Source organism: Ceratotherium simum, chromosome 3, assembly GCF_057802395.1.
Source record: "Ceratotherium simum simum isolate JZ-2026a chromosome 3, ASM5780239v1, whole genome shotgun sequence".
In the NCBI taxonomy this organism is placed as follows: Eukaryota; Metazoa; Chordata; class Mammalia; order Perissodactyla; family Rhinocerotidae; genus Ceratotherium; species Ceratotherium simum.
The window spans coordinates 93,276,521-93,296,770 of record NC_141902.1 but is presented as its reverse complement, the minus strand read 5'-3'; the positions used below and the strand labels follow the sequence as shown (position 1 = coordinate 93,296,770).

At 53.4% G+C, this 20,250-nt stretch overlaps 1 protein-coding gene across 1 annotated transcript; it reads left to right on the top strand.

Annotated features, from left to right (window-relative positions):
- The first annotated feature begins 2,875 nt into the window (after window positions 1-2,875).
- Window positions 2,876-19,770, top strand: IDH2 (isocitrate dehydrogenase (NADP(+)) 2). Its single transcript, XM_004431952.3, has 11 exons — window positions 2,876-3,049; window positions 12,635-12,726; window positions 13,728-13,893; window positions 15,220-15,380; window positions 15,465-15,608; window positions 16,440-16,576; window positions 16,758-16,909; window positions 18,350-18,462; window positions 18,638-18,735; window positions 18,830-18,922; window positions 19,405-19,770. The coding sequence occupies exons 1-11, from the start codon at window positions 2,935-2,937 to the stop codon at window positions 19,490-19,492; spliced, it is 1,359 nt and encodes a 452-aa protein (XP_004432009.1). The 5' UTR covers window positions 2,876-2,934; the 3' UTR covers window positions 19,493-19,770.
- The last annotated feature ends 480 nt before the right edge of the window (window positions 19,771-20,250 follow it).

Here is a 20,250-nt window from a genome sequence, read left to right as displayed (position 1 = left end):
TGAAGGCCATAAATGTTATAAACTAGGCAGATTTTATTGTATCAGGCAGTGGAGAGCAGAGAGCTGAGCTGCGGAGTAATGGCTCAGGGCTGGGCTTCAGGGTGACGCGCTGGAAGCAGTGGGTGGGGCAGGTCGGGAGGAGGAGGGAGCACAGACTGCTGGCAGGGAAATCAGTTTAGAGACGATCACAAATAGCTCTGCTATCAACACCTCTCCCACAACCCTCTCCTCCTCCTATTTTCTAATAATGGCATCACCGTTCTTCCAGCTCCAGGGATGGAAGTCTGAGTCATTCTGACTCTGCCCTCTGCCCCTCGTACAGCCAGCTGCCATTCCTGCTGATTCCACCTCTACACCGTCTCTGGAGTACTGCCCTTCTTGAGGGTCCTGCCAGGACTCCGTGTCAGGCCTGCCTCTGGTTTGGGGACCCTGGCCTCCCTTCCCCAGGTCTGACCCCCTGCTCCCCAACATCCCCTCACCGCCATTGCCACATGTTACTCGCTGCCTACAAACATACCACACTAATGCCCTGGAGTGTCCGCCTGGATGGAGCGCCGGTCCCTTACCTCTCCCAGCCTGCCTGTCCAGCCTCCTCCCAGGTTTTAAGAGCCAGCTTGATGGGTGTTCCTGCTCTAAGCTCACAGGCGCTCCCCCATCAGAGGTGACCTTCTCATTGCCAGATGCCTCGCATGTCATCTGAACTCCTCTTGGGACAGTTTCCTCTTGTGCCTGGTTTGTGATGATCTCATAGATGTGTGTTTGGCTCCCGGAGTAGGGACTGAGTGATGTGCATTTTTGTGCCTCCCCAGGGAACTTGTATGTGACCTAGACTCAATAACTAATTGGGGTTTGATTAAAAATAGGGAAGGGTGGGAGTTTCCAATTCTGCTGACCCCAAAAGGGAGGATCTAAGCACCTTTTCTTTAAATACCCTCTTTCTCTGCAATGGCTTTTAGGGCCATTAGTTACTACCACCAGGAATTCCAAATAGGTGCAATAAATAGGGGCTCTGGTTTCCCCTTCTTTCTTCTTAAAAGAGCAATGGGCTATGAGCCAGGTATATGAATATGAACTAGAGTTCTGCTACTTTCCAGCTGTGTAACTTTAAGTGAGTGTCCTAACTCTCTGAGCCAATGGAGCTGACATGAACTGCGTCACCAAATGGGCAGTGTACGATGAAGGCAGGCATGCAGCTGAGCCCTGGGAGGTGGGCAGGGAGTGGCAGTTTAATCTGAGGACTTTGCCTCGATTGCCGCGGGCTGCTGCTATGCTTGCAAAGGACACATGTGCCCCTACCTGATCCCTCTGCAGGCAAAGGCCAGACTCTGGAACATCCTGAGGCTGCAAGACCGCCTCTCAGGCCCCTGACGCCCTGGTCCCCCACATAGAGGAACAGATGAGCCCCCGGCATGGGCAGCAATTTCTCTGTGACCGATTCAGAAGTGGGAGCATGACTAGTTGACATACGTAACTGAATCTGCGTGTTTGGGCCAGAGGGGCCCTCAGGGGGTCTGTTCTCCCAGTGTCAGGTATGGACTGAGGCCCAGGTGCCTGATAATTCCAGAGGCTTCCATGCTCTCTGAGTTTTGAGCAAGAGAATTGGGAACAGAGTGAAAGGCATAATGGGTCAGTCTGGGGCATGCTGGCCCAAGAACAGGCTTTTGACTGAGGTCTCAGACTTTGCCAGGCCCAAAGGTAGCCTCCCCTTGGGCCTGGTCTGCTGGCTCTCGGCACCAAAGCAGTAGCCTGCCCGGCCAGGACAGGGAGAAGGCAGCTTTGAAGCCAGGAATTCAAGGTCGCTCTCCTGGCCCAGCCCCATCTGGTGACGTTGACCGTCAGGCAGTGCAGGGGAGAGCCAGGAGCATAGGGCAGAAAGGGGCTGTTAGTATTTGGAACCAGTTGGTGTGACTGGGAAAGGGGGCGGGGGGAATGGAGCTAGGGTCAGAGTTTTCTAAATAAAACCCAGCCGCCAGCTGGTGTCTCATTTCAAGAAAATGGGTGAAAAGAGAGAGAGGCTTTGGTTGTTTACAGCAGAACCAACCGGTATTCTTTTGTACGAGAGCCGGCAGGAATGGAACTGTTTGCCTGGGTAGATGCCGCGGTTCAGACCAGACTGCATGGGCACCCGTCTGGAACGTGATAAGCGTTGGTGCAACCACTGCTGAGCACAGGGTGTGCCCCAAGACTTTTACGTACATTATTCACCCAAGTCTCCTGGCAGCCCTCTTATTGTTATCATTCCCGTTTCAGACGGCAGAAAACAGACTCCAGTCATACTGAATGACTCCGAGGACTGACCTTCTGGTGGTAAGCAGAGAAGGAGTTTCAACTGGTCAGTGTACACAACCTGCGGAGGGGATAGGAGGATCTGAGAGTGAACTCAAGGAGACACGAGGTGCCCGTGGTCTTAGTTCAAGAACGCGGAACCCGCACTCGGTTAATGCGCCTTGGAGTTGCAGCCCAGCAAACACGAAGGACCCAGGAGTTTGCTCAGATTTGCCTTTTTGGGTTTAAGCTGATGTGTCAGCAACTGATACCCTGGTTCTAATGGGGCTTCCTGGAGAGAGGGGGTTAGCCTTGCTAACGGCTCCCCTCATTCTCCGGCTCTGCCCCCAACTCGCGCGTCCCGGTGGGTCTCACGCCCCTCTTCCCCCGGGCCAGCCGGGCTTTCCGCAGCGCGGGTAGAAGCGCGGGCTGCGCGCTGGGGCGGGGTCCCGGCCGGTGCAGGGCCGGAGGAGGAGTCCGGCCTGGCCGGCCCTGGCCCCGCCCACGCCCCGTCGAGACCCAATCGGGTGGTGGCCCCCGGCCGCCCCGCCCCGGTCCTGCCCACGCGGCCGGCCCCCGCCGGGTCTCTGCGGCCCGCCGCCAGGCAGCTGGGAGCAGCGCTGGCGGTCGGATCTCGCCTGCGCCTCTTCGTCCGCTCGCGTGCTCGGGATGGCCGGCTACCTGCGGGTCGTCCGCTCGCTCTGCAGAGCCTCCGGCTCCGGGCCAGCCTGGGCGCCGGCAGCCCTGACAGGCCCCAGCTTGCAAGAGCAGCCGCGGCGCCACTGTGAGTGCCACGAGGGGGGTCCAGGCAGGGCGCGCGCCCGGCACCGCGACGTGGCGGCCTCCCGGACGGGCACCAGGGAGCGCGACCTGGGACGCTCGCGGGCGGGGACGGCGGGGTTGGGCACACAAAGAGCCGGGGGACGGGGACTCGCTCCCCTGCCCCAAGCTTCCAGGCCGCGGCAGGCGCAGGGGTGTGAACTTAAAGGATTGTGGCAACTGATGGCCCGGCGACACTGGCCCTGCGGCCCTGCGCTGGCTGGCGGGGGCACCAGGTTTCCCTGCGCCCCCGGATATCGCCGTAGCGGGTGCTGGGGTGTCCCGGGCCCGGAGGGTATCCTGCCCGCCCTGCGCCCTTGGAGGGAGACAAGCAACCGAGTGAGGCGGGAGTACCCGGCCCGCACCCTCCTCGGGAGGGAGAGCCGCGGCGCAGTCCCTGCTCAGACAAAGGCGGGGAGGGAGGAGGCATCCACTTCCCCTTCCTTTTCAGCTGGGCGCGCTCTAATCCCTCCTCGCTGTCAGGCCCTCGTCAGCTATTTTTGGAGCCTCTTAACGCGACAGCTGGAGGAGCGTCCTTTTTATTTTCCCTTTTATTTGGACGCCCCGCTTCTCCTTGTCACCGCACTGGAGGCTCCATCCTGGGGCCTCTCCTTGGGTTGACCTGCCATTTCTCGCCGGCCGGCTTCCGCGCTGCTCTTGGCCCTGCTCCGCGCACCCGACTGGGAGACTTGGCAGCCGTGCGCCAAAATGTCACTTTCCGGAATCGTCCACGCAGCTCTGTGGTGCCCTTAGCTCCCTGCTTGGAAAGAGAAGATAGCAGTCAGGTCATAATAAGCAGGACTTGGCCTGAGCCTCCATTACCAACGCAGGTTGCCTCGTCTGGCATTCGGGCACTGGCCTGACCCTGGCTCTCCATCGCCAGCTACAAAGGCAGGGAACAATGTAGGTCCCTTGATCCTGTCTGATGCCTGTTGCCACGGAAACCCCTATCCTGACCTGGCCGGGATCCCCTTGAGGTCAGCCAGGAGAGTGAGGAAGAGTGGGTGGGGCCCAGGCGGCCTGGCCTCAATAATCTTTAACCGAGTGTGGGAGCAGCTGACTCCCCGGAGCTGGGGAGGGAAGGGGGAGGGGAAGAGCTTGGGTCCCAGCAACCCCCCTCCCCCGCCAAGGAGAAAGGGGCATTTCTGCTTTTGTCCTTTTGAGATTTGTCACTAAGGGGTCAGCCCTGCAACTTCAAGGTTCCAAGTGCCACCAGGCCCCACACAAAGTTTCCCATATGGCACCACCTTCAGCAAAATATGGTGGAAGTTAGATATGTTCTCCAATTCTCCCCTTTTTTCTGCATTGGTGGTAAAAAAAGAAACAAAAAACACACAAACAAGAAAACAAAGCCCTTTTTGGGGGCCTGAATTTTGGTAACACATAAAAAGAGCAATCAGTTGCAGGTCTTTCCAGAAGTACGCAAATGGGCTGGTTATTAATGGGCAGAATGCCTGGTGTTTTAGCTGGACATGAGACTATACAATTGTGACCTCTGCTAGCTTGTTACCTGGCAACACTGCTGGAGACAGCATACTTGGCATTCCCCCTGATGACAAGGAAAGAATATTTTTTGGCTCAAACAGGCTTGTGTTTTTGCTGCAGGGCAATTCCCACACGTATCTCTTTCTAGTTTTGCAACTCATAGGCCTCCGGTGACTGCTGGTGGTAGTTCTGTTAAGTTAGAGTCTGGGGAAGTGAGGGTGGGCTTTGCCCAACCGCTCAATGGCAGAGTTGCTTATCTAGCCTTTCTTTGCTCCTCTCCTAGCCCGGAGCTTAATTTTCTCACCCTGCCCCTTAACTTTTCAGATCTTGGCCTGCACTTGTAGATTCCAGGGCAAATTATTTAATGATTGTTCAAAGTTTTGCAGACCCACCAGTAGAGTTCTTATGTGTTCTTCACTGAGCCTGTATCAACCACATCGGATAAGACCGCCACTGCCCTGCCAGAGCTGTTTTGGTTGGTCATGTTTAGACCCAGTAGGTTTTGAAGAAGAGCCTCTCTGGATAGCCTGAGGTCTGCTCCAAAATCCTCTATGTGAGGTTGAGGCCTCTTGTGCTGATTCCATTCAGGGTATGAGGTGCTGGAAACTGCTCTCTGATTACTGGAAGCCAAGCTCTGTGGCCGGCCCTGGAGTTTACACTTCTGTAAACCCATGTTTGAAATGCCAGCAGATTGCAAATATTAATACACTTTATAATTTTATTTATTTATTTTTTTCCCCCAAAGCCCCAGTAGATAGTTGTATGTCATAGTTGCACATCCTTCTAGTTGCTGTATGTGGGACGCGGCCTCAGCATGGCCGGACAAGCGGTGCGTCAGTGCACGCCCGGGATCTGAATCCCGGGCCGCCAGCAGCGGAGTGCGGGCACTTAACTGCTAAGCCACGGGGCCGGCCCTATTAATACACTTTAAATTGTGAGCCTCTGCAGGTCTCCAGGGCAGGGAGCCCACTGCCCGGCAGAGATGCCACCGTGTACATTTGTGATAATCTGGTACAGTCTGATGGTGAGAACTCACCGGCCTTCGTGTGGCACTGCATCCCAGGAGGGTGGGAGAGGAGGGAGCACATTTTATCCAAACAGGAGGTGAAGGCAGGGCAGCCCTTACCACAGACCAAATTGACTGAATTGACATTTATTCATGCCTTCAACAAATATTGTGCTTTGACTGTGTCAGGCACTGTGCAAGGTGCTGGAGATAAAGCTGGGAGCAAGAGGAAAGATTTCCCTTATGGAGCTTAAATTCTAATGTGGGGACAGACAGTAAACAAGGTAGAGGTTGACTAGCGTGATATATGGTAAGAAGAGCTAAAGAGAACAGATGAGCAAGGACTGTGTGCAGGAAAGTGGATAGGGCAGCCAGGATAGGGCAGCCTCACTCAGTGAAGCCCTGAGGGAGCGAAGGGAGCAGGCCAGTAGTTATCAGGGGAAGAGGGCACTGCAGGTGCCAAGGCCATGCTGGAGGAGTACGCCTTTCCCTGTGGGAGAAGCAGAGGAAGGAGTGGGTGAGGCTCGCTTGGAGTGCACAAGAAAGAGTGACGGGAGATGAGGGCGGGCAGTGGGGGCCGTGGGGGCTTGCAGACCGTTTTTGAGGACTTTGGCCTTTACTCTGAGTGAAAGGGCAGGCTTTGCAGGGTTTTGAGAGGTGTGTTATGGCCTAATTTACATTTTAACAGGAGTGCTCTGACTCCAGGGACCTGGTAGGAGGCCATAGTAATCATCTGACAAGAGAGGATGGTGGCTTGGACCTGGGTGGTGGCACGGGGGGTGGGGAGAAGTGGTTGGATTGTGAATGTATTTTGAAGGAAAAGCCAAAAGGATTTTTGGGTGGTTTGGATGTGGGTGGGAGAGAAAGGGAGGAGTAAAGGATGACACCAAGGAAAATACTAAAGGCTCTTCTAGAATTGCTGCCCTGCCTTCTTGAGCTCCCAGGAATTGGGGGCTTTTTTTTACTTTCTGCTGGGCCGTGCTGGCCGAGTGGTCTCTGCTGAGTGCAGATGGATAGGAATGTGGTGGAAGCAGTTACTCTTGGGGGCAGCCGTCTTGGGAGGGACCTCTAGCCTTGGGTTTGGAGCAGCAAGCAGATCCTGAAACTAGGGACAGGTTTTTTTTTTCTTTGTGAGCAAGATCAGCCCTGAGCTAACATCCATGCCAATCCTCCTCTTTTTGCTGAGGAAGATTGGCCCTGAGCTAACATCTGTGCCCATCTTCCTCCACTTTATGTGGGACACCGCCACAGCATGGCCTGACAAGCGGTGCGTTGGTGTGCGCCTGGGATCCGAACCTGGGCCGCCAGCAGCGGAGCACACGCACTTAACCACCAGCCCCCTAGGGCCAGGTTTTGAAATCCTTGGTGTGGGGTGCTAGGAGCCCCAGAACAGGAGAAGAGTCAACCTAATGGGCCTCTTGTGACTGGTGTAATTCCATCCCACACTCTGGCCAAGAGGACAGTGTTTGTGCAATGTGTCATCTGAAGACTTCATGGTGACTGTCCCCTGCAGGCTTTTAGGGAGCCCCAGCCACTGTTCCTTGGATTTCAGGTCACTTGTCACCACTTGTCTCCCAGAGAGGGGCCAATGATGGGGGTGTCTCCACTGTACCGGCTGAACAACAGACAAGGTCTCAAACTCCGATGCCTCGGGGCGCTCTGAGAGGGCACATGGCTGCCTGGAATGAAGGGAGAGGCTGTCCTCAGCCCAGCAGGTGGAAATAACTCATTCTTCAAGAGAGACTGGATATTTATGTAAAATCTGCTGGGTTTTTTTGACTGGTTTAAATTTTTAAAAAAATTTTAATTTTTATTTATCATTTTTTATTGTGGTGAAAAACACATAAAAATTTCCATCCTAACCCTTTTTAAGTGTACAGTTCAGTAGTTTAAGTCTATTCACACTGTTGTGCAACCAATCTCCAGAGCTTTTTCATCTTGCAAAACTGAAACTCTATACCCGTTCAACAACTCCACGTTCTCCCCTCCCCCAACCCTTGGCAACCACCATTCTACTTTCTGTTTCTATGATTTTTTTTATGTGAGGAAGATTGGCCCTGAGCTAATATGCGATGCCAGTCCTCCTGTTTTTGCTGAGGAAGGCTGGCCCTGGGCTAACATCCGTGCCCATCTTCCTCTACTTTATATGGGACGCCGCCACAGCGTGGCTTGACAAACGGTACGTCGGGTCTGCGCCCGGGATCCGAACCTGTGAACCCGAGGCCACCGAAGTGGAGTGCGGGAACTTAACCGCCGCGCCACCGGGCCGGCTGCTGTTTCCATGATTTGACAACTAGGTACCTCATATAAGTGGAATCATACAGTATTTATGACTGTATAAATAAATACAGTGACTGGATTTTTTCACTTAGCATAATGTCCTCAAGATTCATCCGTGTTATAGCATGTGACAGGATTTCCTTCCTTTTTAAGGCTGAATAATATTCCATTATATGTACAGTCAGCCCTCCATATCTGCAGGTTCTGCATCCATGGAACATGTACACGGAACTGAACATGTACACGGAACTGAACATGTACAGACTTTCTTGACATTATTCCCTAAACAATACAGTATAACAACTATTTACATAGCATTTACATTGTGTTAGGTATCATAAGTAATCTAGAGATGAGTTAAAGTATACAGGAGGGGCCGGCCCCGTGGCTTAGTGGTTGAGTGCGCGCGCTCCGCTGCTGGTGGCCCGGGTTCGGATCCCGGGCACGCACCGACGCACTGCTTGTCCGGCCATGCTGAGGCCGCGTCCCACATACAGCAACTAGAAGGCTGTGCAACTATGACGTACAACTATCTACTGGGGCTTTGGGGGGAAAAAAAATAAAGTATACAGGAGGATGTGTGTAGGTTATATACAGTAACTAGAAGGCTGTGCAACTATGACATACAACTATGTACTGGGGCTTTGGGGGGGAAAATAAAGTATACAGGAGGATGTGTGTAGGTTATAGGCAAATACTATGCCATTTTATGTAAGGGACTTGAGCATCGTGGATTTTGGTATCCATGAGGGGTCCTAGAAGCAATAATACCCTGCAGATAACAGGGGTGACTGTATGTACCATGTTTAAAAAAAATTTTCAAGTTAAAATTTGACCTTCTGAGTAAGATATAGAAATTGTAAAAAGCTTAGGCAATATAATTATGAAATCCTTACATATTTAGTACGGCTTCTAATTTATTATAAGAGCTACTTCCCAAAAATGTTAATCACAGCTGGATTGAAAGAGTATTTGGGAAATGTCACAGTGTTGTTTACATAAGTCTACCGCATAAGTCTATTGGAGATCCAGAGGGAATTTGCCTTTGTGGAATTTGAAACGAAAGAATAAGCAGCAAAAGCTATAGAGGTAGGTCCAGATCCATCACTAAAACATGGAAGTGCTTCCTTTTTTACTTTCAAAACAAGTACATCCATGTTTAAGTGGTGGGGCGCCCAGTCTTGGAAAAACTTGGAATTATGAGCATCATATAACCTTTTGGAGGAAAGTTTTTCTTAACCTTCCTGGATTAGTTTCCAGAGTCCTATTCTCCTCTTGAGGGTTCATACCACGTTGTGTTTATCGATGCATTCATCGATGGACACTTGGGTTGCTTCTACCTCTTGGCTGTTGTGAATAGTGCTGCTCTGAACATGGGTATACAAGTATCTCTTTGAAACCCTGCTTTTAATTATTTTGGATACATATCCAGAAGGGGAAATGCTGGATCATATGGTAATTCCATTTTTAGTTTTTTGAGGAACCATCATAGTGTTTTCCATTATGGCTGCAACATTTTACCTTCTCACCAACAGTGCACAAGGGTTCCAATTTCTCCACATCCTTGTCAGCACTCATTATTTTCTGTGTTTTTGATAGTAGCCATCCTAATGGGTGTGAGGTGGTATCGTGTGGTTTTGGTTTACATTTCCCTAATGATTAGTGATGTTGAGCATCTTTTCATGTGCTTGTTGGCCATTTATGTATCATTTTTGGAGAAATGTCTATTCAAGTCCTTTGGCCATTTATTAATCGGGTTATTTGGTTTTTCGTTGTTGAACTCTCCTGATTTTTAAACCGTGGTCGCCAATTAACATTAAACAAAAAACAAAAACAAAACCCAAAACAATACCTGGGCCAAACAAAATGCGCCTCTGCTGCTTGGACTCACACAGCCCCTCGGGGAAGTTTGTTTCCTGAGAGGCCTCCTGCACCCCTAGCTTTGATAATGGCCTGCCTGCTCTCTCCGTTGCCTGTGGGTTTTCCTTCCCACACTCACTCCTTGAGGGCAGGCACTGTTGTGTTTTAGGTGTCTCAGGAAGAGGTGGTTAGCACCTGGTTGTCCGGTAAATAACTGGGCTCCATGGTCTCTGAGGGTTTGACAGCTGCATGCACAGCACGGCGGGCTGCCTGCTGTGATCTTGACCTTGAACTCCGTGGAGGAGATGTGGTGCCTGCAGTCCACAGGCTGCTGTGCTTGAAGCCCAAAACTTGCGTGGAGCCCAGGCTTAGGCAGAAACCTTTAGGACTGGCCCCTAAATGAATCTTTCCTTAGGGATCCTGATTATGGTAGGCTCAATATATTTTTAAAAGTTTGGTTACCTCTCATCAAATTAACTCATAGGAGATGCTCCTAAAAACCAAGCTAGCTCTGCAACAGCCCAGTAGACTTTCTGCAGGTCCTAAAGCCCTTTCCACTCAAGCTTCAGACCAGAAAAGGTGAAAGAATTTTGAGCTTGGGTCCACAGCCCACTGCATCTCGGGAAGGGTGGTAGAGCAGTGCTGGCAGTGTCCACATTGTTCTCTGGGGAGCGAAATATTTACAGACTGTTTGCTTTCTGCTTCTCCACAGCTGACCCACAAGGGCCCCCAGAGGCTGCACTTGAGCCAGGGATCTGCGTTCTGTCCTTTCTCTGACATAGCCACGCTCCTTGGGTCTCATTTTCCTCCCTGAATGGTCTCTAAGATTCTTTTTAGATTAAAAAAAAAAAATCTGTTTGCATTTCTTTGGAAAGTGAATTATTTTGCTGCACATAATTCACCTTTTTCTTAGCGGGTCGGGGATGTCGTCATGAGTTGTGGCTGTGGTGTGTGTCATAGCACGGTGACATATTTGGGGTCTGTTGGCTTTGGTCACTTTTGTTTTATTTATTTTTATTTTTATTTTTTTTAAATTTTATTTTTTCCCCCAAAGCCCCAGTAGATAGTTGTATGTCATAGTTGCACATCCTTCTAGTTGCTGTATGTGGGATGCGGCCTCAGCATGGCTGGAGAAGCGGTGCGTCGGTGCGCGCCCGGGATCTGAACCCGGGCCGCCAGCAGCGGAGCGCGCGCACTTAACCGCTAAGCCACGGGGCCGGCCCCACTTTTGTTTTAAATGTGCCTAAGTGGCCCTGCTTTTTTAGTTCCTAGGCCTGCTTTTCATAGGCTTCTGTCCCTTGCTGTCAGCCTAGCCACTGTCACTTCTTGCGACTGTTGGCATTTTCAAGTGAACGTCCTTGTCCCCTCTTCTGGTTTGCTGGGTCTCATCTATGGCAAGGGGGAAGACCATAACTACATCTGTAAGGACTGTGTGTAACCTAAGAGTACATAGGCCCTGAGTGAGGGCCGAGGAGCGCTCCTTTGGGGACAGGGCCCAGCTCTCGGCTGTCCTGTGCCTACCCGGGTTTCAGCAGCCCGTGCGACTTCTGAGAACTGAGGCCCGACTGCAGGTTTTGCACAGATCTTGTTGCCCTGCTCTGCAGTCGCTGCTTCTTCGGAGACTGGGCAGAGGAACATGCTGGCGCTGGGCTGCCCCTGTCTGCTGCAGCTCAGGGTCAACAAGCTTCGTCCCAGGTAGTCTGCACTGCCTTGATTAATTGGATGGGCCATTTTCTTGAGGTTTCTTTGGAATTCACTTCCCAGATGGTTGGTTTTTCTCACGAGTCAGACTTTCCTTGAAGAGCCTCCCCTAGCTCCTCTTTCCTTCTCCACCATCTCCCTGGACAGAGGTCAAGCCCTTGTCCAGTCCTTGGATGCTTCTCTGGCAGGACTGGCCAACCTGAGCCAGCTTGGATCAGGGGTTCTGGGTTCCATTCTCAGGTGCCCTAAGCCTGTCCTTCCCATTGTGCAAAGTGTGAGTCCTCTGTTTTCTTTTTTTTTTTTAAAGATTTTATTTATTTTATTTTTCCCCCTAAAGCCCCAGTGGATAGTTGTGTGTCGTAGCTGCACATCCTTCTAGTTGCTGTATGTGGGACTCGGCCTCAGGATGAACGGAGAAGTGGTGCCTCGATGCGCACCCGGGATCTGAACCCGGGCCACCAGCATCGCAGCGCGCGCACTTAACCACCAAGCCACAGGGCCGGCCTGTGAGTCCTCTGTTTTCAAACTATAACCTTGGGCAGGAAACCAGTATGCCCTCCAAGCCTCAGTTTCCCCACATTTAAAGTGGAGATAATGATACTCCCTTCAGGAGTGGTTTTGAGGATTAAATGGAATCATATAAAAGATGAGGTGCACCATCAGGTACATAGGAGGTACTCAGTACAATTTCCTTTCTCATTTCAAGTTAGTCGGGTTCTCAGGTTGCAAGCAACAGACAGAGTTAATGACTTGCTAACTTTGAGAGGAAGTTATTGGAAGGACATGGGGTAGCTCATAGAATTGCAGGGAAAACTAAAGAACCAAGTCTCGGACAAGAGAGGATTCTGGGCTGCCCTTGGGACCTGGGTGGCAGGAGGCTCTGGGCAGCCTCTCCCTGACTTCCTGCTGGACAAGGTACCCCAGCTGGCTCTTGTCGTCTGTGTTGGTCTCCTCTGCCTTCAGATTCCAGGGGAGGGGATCTGACTGGCCAGGCTGGCATCTTTCTGGCTAGTCCTAGCTGGCCATACTCATTGGGGGATCCAGGTCCCCTGAGCAGTCTGGGAGCTGCTCCTGCAGAAGAGGGAGTGAATACTGGGCAGCTGGACCCTGGCTGACTACTGCTCCCTCCTTGGTGAAGGATGGGTCTGGCCGGGGAGGAGAGAGGCTCCCCTACCAACCTCCCCAGGAGCGTGATGCGCTGTCTGTACCTGGTTCTAGATGCTGACAAGAGGATCAAGGTGGCAAAGCCGGTGGTGGAGATGGATGGCGATGAGATGACCCGTATTATCTGGCAGTTCATCAAAGAGAAGGTAGTTCCTTCCCTCAGTGGGCGGCTCTCCAGGTGGCTGGCCAGGCACAGTGTTCAGTCTCAGCCTAGGTCTCCTGGGCCCCCTTCAGGTCCCTGGGACTCACCCCTGGGACTCAACTGGACAGCAGCAGTTTCTTGTTTCTCTCCTCCGTCCACCCTTCTTTCATGTCCTGACCACTCATGGTTCTGGTGACACCTGGTAGGCTTGTCCTCAGCAGCCTGTCTCCTGCTGGTACCAAATCCTTCATGCTTTAAGATATGTGTGCAGATCCAAGGCTGACCCTGTCAAGACCCGTCTTGATCCGCTGCATTCCAGTATGCTTCCTTGAGGGAGGGAATGGAGAACAGGGCTGGTGTGCAGGGCAGCCTCACAGCCCACAGCTGTGCACATGGTTAACCTTTTCCTAGCAGTTCCAGATGTCATTGTGAGTCTGTTGTGTGAGTCACTGTGATGTCATTGTGAGATGTGGCTGTGGTGTGTGTTGTAGGACAATGATATATCTGAGCCACCATGGCAAATGGTTCCCAGTGTGGCTGCTTGGCTTCTCCAGTCACTGTGGCCTGGGTCCGCCCGGGAGAGCACATTGTCCACGTGGAGACCCCCACATTGTGTGTATGTCACGAGAAGAAGGGCAAGAACCACCACTTTTATTTGGGGAAGAAGAGGGAACCCATTGTGTAGAGAAATCTAGGTGCACTTGGGGTTCAGCCGAGTTGATGGGCCATCATGGGGGCAGGTGGTCCACGCTAGGAGATGAGCCCTGCAAGGGCTACAGCCTGGTCTGCCAACCTCTCTCCAGAACCCCGGCCTCCTGCCAGCTTTGGCCTGGCCCCTCTGAGGATGGCTGACCCTAGCCCTCTGCTCTAGTGCCCCCACCCTCCGCTGGCCTTCCCTGGTTCCTGCCCTGCTGGGGTGTCCCTGCCACGGCCCACAGACTTCTCCTCATGCCCCTGAGTCACAGTCATCTGGGCTGATGCCTTGCCCTGGCTGTCTGTCTCTAGCTCATCCTGCCCCACGTGGATGTCCAGCTCAAGTATTTCGACCTGGGGCTCCCAAACCGCGACCAGACCAACGACCAAGTCACCATCGACTCCGCGCTGGCCACCCAGAAGTATAGTGTGGCTGTCAAGTGTGCTACCATCACTCCTGATGAGGCCCGTGTGGAAGGTGCGAGGGCGTGGAGGTGGGTGGATTGGGGCAGTGGGGCTGTGAGTGACCCCAGTCTCTCTGGGAACACCTGGTAGACAGGGGAGCCTTAGCAGTCTCTGTAGTGAGGCTGGGCAGAGGCGGTTAAGGGGCTGGCCTCAGGTTCCACAGTTAGGGTGTGGCAGAGCTGAGACCGAATCCATGTCCCCTGCTCCCAGGCCAGTGGTGTTGCTACTGTGCTGTGTGGCTCTGGCCAGTGAAGGTGTCACGGGTAGCAGCGAGGAGGAGGAGGAGGAAGCTAATGTTGACGCTGCCACAGTGAGGACAGCCTCTTTGGGCAGCTTGCTCCTCTGGTCTCCTGGACTGTTTGCAGGTGGGCTTTCAGAGAGACTCCCGGGCTGCCTCTGTCCAGAGGCTGTGTATCAGACCTGTATCCTCAGAACCCCGGAGGGCTCTGGGGAACATCGCTGGTGTCCTGTCACTGTCTTGGCATTGCAGGTCGGCCCCCTGCCCCTGTGGCCATGGAGGGTCCTCATGGAGGTGCCCCCACCAGGCTTGGACTAGCTGCTGGTCCCTGGTTCTGGGGGCCACTCTCGAGGGTTCCATAAAATGGCACCAGTGTGTGGATAAAGGGGCCAGGTTTGGATCATTTAAGAAAGGGTGGTTTAGGAGTTTGCAGAGTTCTCCTCCCTACTTCTTGCAATGAGGGAACCAGAAGGAGGCATTCAGGACTCATCCTCTCCAGACCCTCCCAGCCCCCCCGATTTGCAGGTTGTACCGACCTCAGGGTAGAGGAATTGTTTTAGTGTAAGCTCTTTCCGCGGGTTTTCTTTTACTTCTCCTGATCCCTGGCATTTATATATCCCCATTTATGGACGAGGAAGTAGAGGGTCATAGTCTTAATGATGTGGGCTGGACCCTGCGGGTAGTGGCAGGACTGGGGCTAGAACCAGGGCGTCTGGAGTGAGGCAGTGTGCTGCTGACTACGTCCCAGTGTGATGTGGGAATAAGAACAGCTGACAGGGCCCTTACCACGTGCCAGACACTGTTCTAGGTGCTTTACATATGAGCTCATTCAGTCCTCACAGCAACCCAAAAGGCTAGGTATTTTACCAATAATTTCATTTTGTAGCCCACGGTGAGCCACTTGCATAAGGCTCACAGTTAGAGGTGGACCTTGAAGCCAGGAAATCCGATTCTGGAGCCCACACATTCACACCCTAGACTCTACTGCTTCCCCCAGGATGACTTTTTTAGGATCTCCATCTGGTACATTCTTGCTTGGGGTTCAAATTCTGGTTGGAAGGTGGGGGCTTCAGTTAGACCACTTCATCTCTGTCCTCATAGAGTTCAAGCTGAAGAAGATGTGGAAGAGTCCCAATGGAACCATCCGGAACATCCTTGGGGGGACTGTCTTCCGGGAGCCCATCATCTGTAAAAACATCCCACGCCTCGTCCCTGGCTGGACCAAGCCCATCACCATTGGCAGGCACGCCCACGGTGACCAGGTTGGCTATGGCAGGAGCTGGACTCTGCTGGCCTGGGACCCCAATCTGGAGCCCCTGGCCTGAGCTGTCCTCTTGTCTCTGCAGTACAAGGCCACAGACTTTGTTGTTGACCGGGCCGGCACGTTCAAGGTAGTCTTCACCCCGAAGGACGGGAGCAGCGCTAAGGAGTGGGAGGTGTACAACTTCCCTGACGGTGGCGTGGGCATGGGCATGTACAACACCGACAAGGTGAGGCCCCACACGTGGCTCCCGAGCTCCCTCCTCTCCCAGCCTGTCCTTCTTGGGCCACGTCGGGTTGGTGGTTCTGACTGTTGTTCCTGTGTTAGTGGCCTGTGAGCAGAGGCCTGTGAGCAAATGCAGCTTGGATGTGTTCAGGGGACCCGCAGTGGGCCCCCTGTGGAGTGGGGCTGTCCGACTCCTGCTTAGCCAGATGCTCCTGCTCCCCAAGTTCCCATGCTCATTTTCAGACGCACCTTTGGGGGCATGTTAGTTGTCAGGACTCTTGGCTTAAACAAACTCGGGTTTTTAACACCTCTTTCCCTCCCCATCCCCCATCTCTTGGCTTTCCTTTCCTCTGTGGTTGGCATCATTCTCAGGCCATGAAGAAGTGGCCATCAGTAGCTCTAGGCACTCTGCCAGCTTGGCTACCCCATCAGAAAAGAGCCTTTTTGCTCCTGGTTGCAGCAAAAGTTCCAGGCCTGGGTCACATGACCATGAGCCAATCATGGAGGCCCAGGAGAGGAAGGGCTCTGATTGGATAAACCAGGATACACTGTCAACTCTAGACACTGGTGGGTGGGCTGTGGGAATTAGCCCCACCCCAGCCATATGGTGTGAGAATTGGGGAGGGGGAGATAGCTTTCCAAAGCAAGGTTGGGGGGCTGCTTCCTCTCAGAAGTTGGGAGGACGATACTGGGCTAGAGAAACAACAGATGCTCACCCCAGGGTGGCTGGGTTAACCCAGACTGCCAGAGAGGGTCGTGTGGGAGGAAGGGATGCCATTCCCAGGGCCCGGGCCTTGGCATGGACCATGCCAGGGACCTCTCTCTGTCCCCGCAGTCCATCTCGGGTTTTGCGCACAGCTGCTTCCAGTATGCCATCCAGAAGAAGTGGCCCCTGTACATGAGCACCAAGAACACCATTCTGAAAGCCTATGACGGGCGCTTCAAGGACATCTTCCAGGAGATCTTTGACAAGTAACAGCCTCTCCTTACTGCTTCCCAAGGACTCCACAGACCTTCTTCCCTGTCCCTCCAGCCCCATCCTGCTGAGGTGGTCGCTGTCCCACTGCATTTGGCACAGCTCTGAGGCTCGGGGAGGGATCCCCAACCTGTCAGCCTCCTGCCCTCTCCCCACAATAGACCCTTTTGCTCCCAGGCACTATAAGACTGAGTTCGACAAGAATAAGATCTGGTACGAGCACCGGCTCATTGATGACATGGTGGCTCAGGTCCTCAAGTCTTCAGGTGGCTTTGTGTGGGCCTGCAAGAACTATGACGGGGACGTGCAGTCGGACATCCTGGCCCAGGGTATGCTCGGAGCACCCTGCTCCCGGCGGGGATGGATTGTAGGTCTTGTCTGGCTGGGGGGATTTTCACACCCTTTTGGTAGAAAACTTCTCTAGTGTGGCAGCAGGAGTGGGGCTTGCCTGCTCATTGCAGAGTCCCCTGTGGACAGCAGGGGGCAGGAGCTCCCTGGCATCTCAGTGAGGAAGGCTCACAAAGTAGGTTTGGACTGGTGTGTTACTAAGGCTGCCATTACAGAGAAAGGACACAGGAATTCAAGTTCTAAAGGGCTAGGTGTGTCAGCTCTGAGGTTGTTCCTGTCCGTGAAGGGGCCAAGTGACTCTTGGTTCCAGATTTAGACTAGGTTTGGCTCGAGCACAACTGGATGTTCTTTAGATTACAGAGAATTCAGTTTGCACAGTGAACCTTTTGGATATAGGAGAATATTGGGGAAGATGGCAAACCCCAAGCCCTAGAGTGTCCGGAAGGACAAATTGGATTGTGAGCATGGGTGAGGCTAATAGAGAAGACCCATGAGAAATAGTCCAGTTGTGTTGGGAACAAGAGCAGGAAAGGTGGTGGGAGTAGGCAACATGCAAAGCATTGAGACTGCAAGGGAAACAAGGTTACGTGAGATGGGGTGAGGTGTAGCTCCTGATAAGGAGAAAAGTGAAGCCCACGCCAGGTTGCGATGAAAAGGCGGAGGATCTCGATGCTTTATAAAAACCTTTGGCTTTATTTTGAAAAGTTCAGTGGTGATCCTCTCACCAGAACAATTCCCATCTACGATGGAAGGATGAAAAGCCATAGCAGACAAGAGAAAGGCGTGCAAGTTCGCCTTAAGTATATAAGGAATTGGTGAGTGTGAAGGTCCAGGTCAAAACGGAGAAGGCGTCACCCTTCCCCTGCCCCAACAGCAAAAATTCTTTGACAAATAATTTTCCTTCTTGTTTTGGTGCCATGGAGTGCTTTTGAAGTGCAGGAGACCTTGACAACAGAAAAGGTTGACATCTGGACTTGGAAAAATTTGGAAATAAATCACAAAGCTTTAAAGTAGCCTAAAAGAGCAGCAGATAGAGTGATGGAGGTGAAATAGCCGGCAGCAGGCTTTATCCTTTCTGCTTGAATGAGCCTTTGGGTCACGAGCCAGGCTAGGTGGGCAGAACTCAGTGGGGTCTTGGGCCCTGGGGGCCACAGGCTCTGGGACGCCTGGCGGTGGGGACACAGATGTGTGTTAACAGGCTGATGACAGCCACCTTCGAGTGCCCTCCTGCTCTTGCTGGGCTCTGAAGACCACAACAAAGGTCGACAAGCCCAAAACAGTCCTGTCCTCCCGAGTTATGGTTGGGGGTGGGTGGAGACACAGCTGAGAGGCAGCTACGACAGCAGGAAGGCAGGGGGGCTCAACCCCGGTGGTCTGAGGAGTGGCGCTGGCACTGAGAGGAGGGTCTTCCCACTCTTCAGGCTTCGGCTCCCTTGGCCTAATGACGTCTGTGCTGGTCTGCCCAGATGGGAAGACCATCGAGGCTGAGGCTGCTCACGGGACGGTCACCCGCCACTATCGGGAGCACCAGAAGGTGAGTGTGGGGACCATGGCCGCATGGCCGTCTCCCCCAGGGACCCAGAACCCACTGGCCTTGAGGGCTGGGAGGGTGGGCCTGGCCCTATCAGTCCAGGGGTGGGCCGCTGCGTCCAGGTGGCCCTCTTGTTGCCTGGTTCAGCTCTTGATCCCCCTTTGGCCCCGGCCCCCAGGGCCGGCCTACCAGCACCAACCCCATTGCCAGCATCTTTGCCTGGACGCGTGGCCTGGAGCACCGGGGGAAGCTGGACGGGAACCAGGACCTCATCAGGTGAGTGCAGAGGGTGGGGTCTGAGCTGGCCCAGGGCAAGTGCTGGGCCCTGGCTCTGCACAGCTGGGGTCTCACTCTGCCCCATCCGCTGCAGGTTTGCCCAGACCCTGGAGAAGGTGTGCGTCGAGACAGTGGAGAGCGGAGCCATGACCAAGGACCTGGCAGGCTGTATTCATGGCCTCAGCAAGTGTGTGGCCTGGGGTAGAGGGCAGGGTTGGCCTCCCGGGACCTCAGGGCCGGGTGGGAAGAAGCCAGTGGACCCCTCTTAGAGGCCCTCTCCTGAGTCGGCTTAGCCGCCAGGGGCCTGGGGCAGGACAGGTCCACAGTCCTGAGGGGTGGCTCGGGCCAGGCCTCCCCAGACCAGGCCCAGTGTGTTGGTCCTCATGCCTGAGGCTGGCTGCTCAGAGCCTTTCCATCCCCTCCTGCACCCATCTCCCAGCTTCTCCCAGGAGAGCTTGTACTCAGCTGCCTAGTCACCTAGAAAAGAAAACAGACCCTACCAGGTTCCTGCTGAATTTGCTGTGGCCCTTTGGCGGTGGGCTATGGGTAACATTTGACCTATAGCCTGGGTGTGCCCCTCCCCACAGGGCACGAGAGGACTGCCGTTCAGATGCCCAAGCTCGGGCTCTGCCCTGGAAGGGTCTCACGTGCGTGGTGTTCTCTTGGCAGTGTGAAGCTGAACGAACACTTCTTGAACACCTCGGACTTCCTGGACACCATCAAGAGCAACCTGGACAAAGCTCTGGGCCAGCAGTAGCGGGGGCAGGGAGCGCTGCCCGGCGGCTGTGGGGCACGGCTGCCCCCAGCACGAGGTGGAGGGTGAGCCTCATGGCCCCTCTCAGGAGGCCTTTCTAGGGGACGTTTTTTATAAGCAAGATGTTTTTAAAAGTACGTATCTGCGTTTTCCCTCACGGTGACGTGAGGCAGGAACAGTGTGTTTTACCTCAGCCAGTCAGTATGTTTGGCATACTGTAATTTATATTGCCCTTGGAACACATGGTGCCATATTTAGCTACTAAAAAGCTCTTCACAAAACTGTCTGCTGTGTTTGTACCTGAGGGGAAGGAGGCAGCTGAAGCCCAGAGGCAGAGGCCCTCAGAGGGCTTGGTGATTCCACCAGGGACAGACTGAGCACCTCAGGGCACAGTAGGTCTCTGTCTTAGGCCTCTATCCAGTCAGGGGGCCACCACGGCAGGGTGGGGGGACCGGGCAGCAGTGGGAGCCTCCTGCATTCTACAGGAGAGGCCTCAGGAACTGCTGGGACTCTTGGGGCACAGGCCTGTGGGTTCTCTGGAATTTCCTAGCATGATCCGGTTCCTATATCCTGTTCTGCATTTTAGGATTGTTATTATTTCCTGATAGATTCTATTTTTATTTATTTTTTCTTTGTTGGTTTTAACCTCTTTTTAAACATCTCCAGACCTCTTTATTTGCCCTTTTCTCAGTCCTCAAAACAGGTCCCACCCAGTAGCTGCCTCTCAGTTCTCTTCACGGCCACCTGGGGCTGGGGGTTGG

Bases quoted from the DNA above. Each gene is read 5' to 3' on its own strand.
- IDH2 (XM_004431952.3), top strand. From the start codon at position 2,935: ATGGCCGGCTACCTGCGGGTCGTCCGCTCGCTCTGCAGAGCCTCCGGC. The intron at 13,894-15,219 runs GTGCGAGGGCGT...CTGTCCTCATAG, and splicing joins TGATGAGGCCCGTGTGGAAG to AGTTCAAGCTGAAGAAGATG. The intron at 16,910-18,349 runs GTATGCTCGGAG...CCCACTCTTCAG, and splicing joins GTCGGACATCCTGGCCCAGG to GCTTCGGCTCCCTTGGCCTA.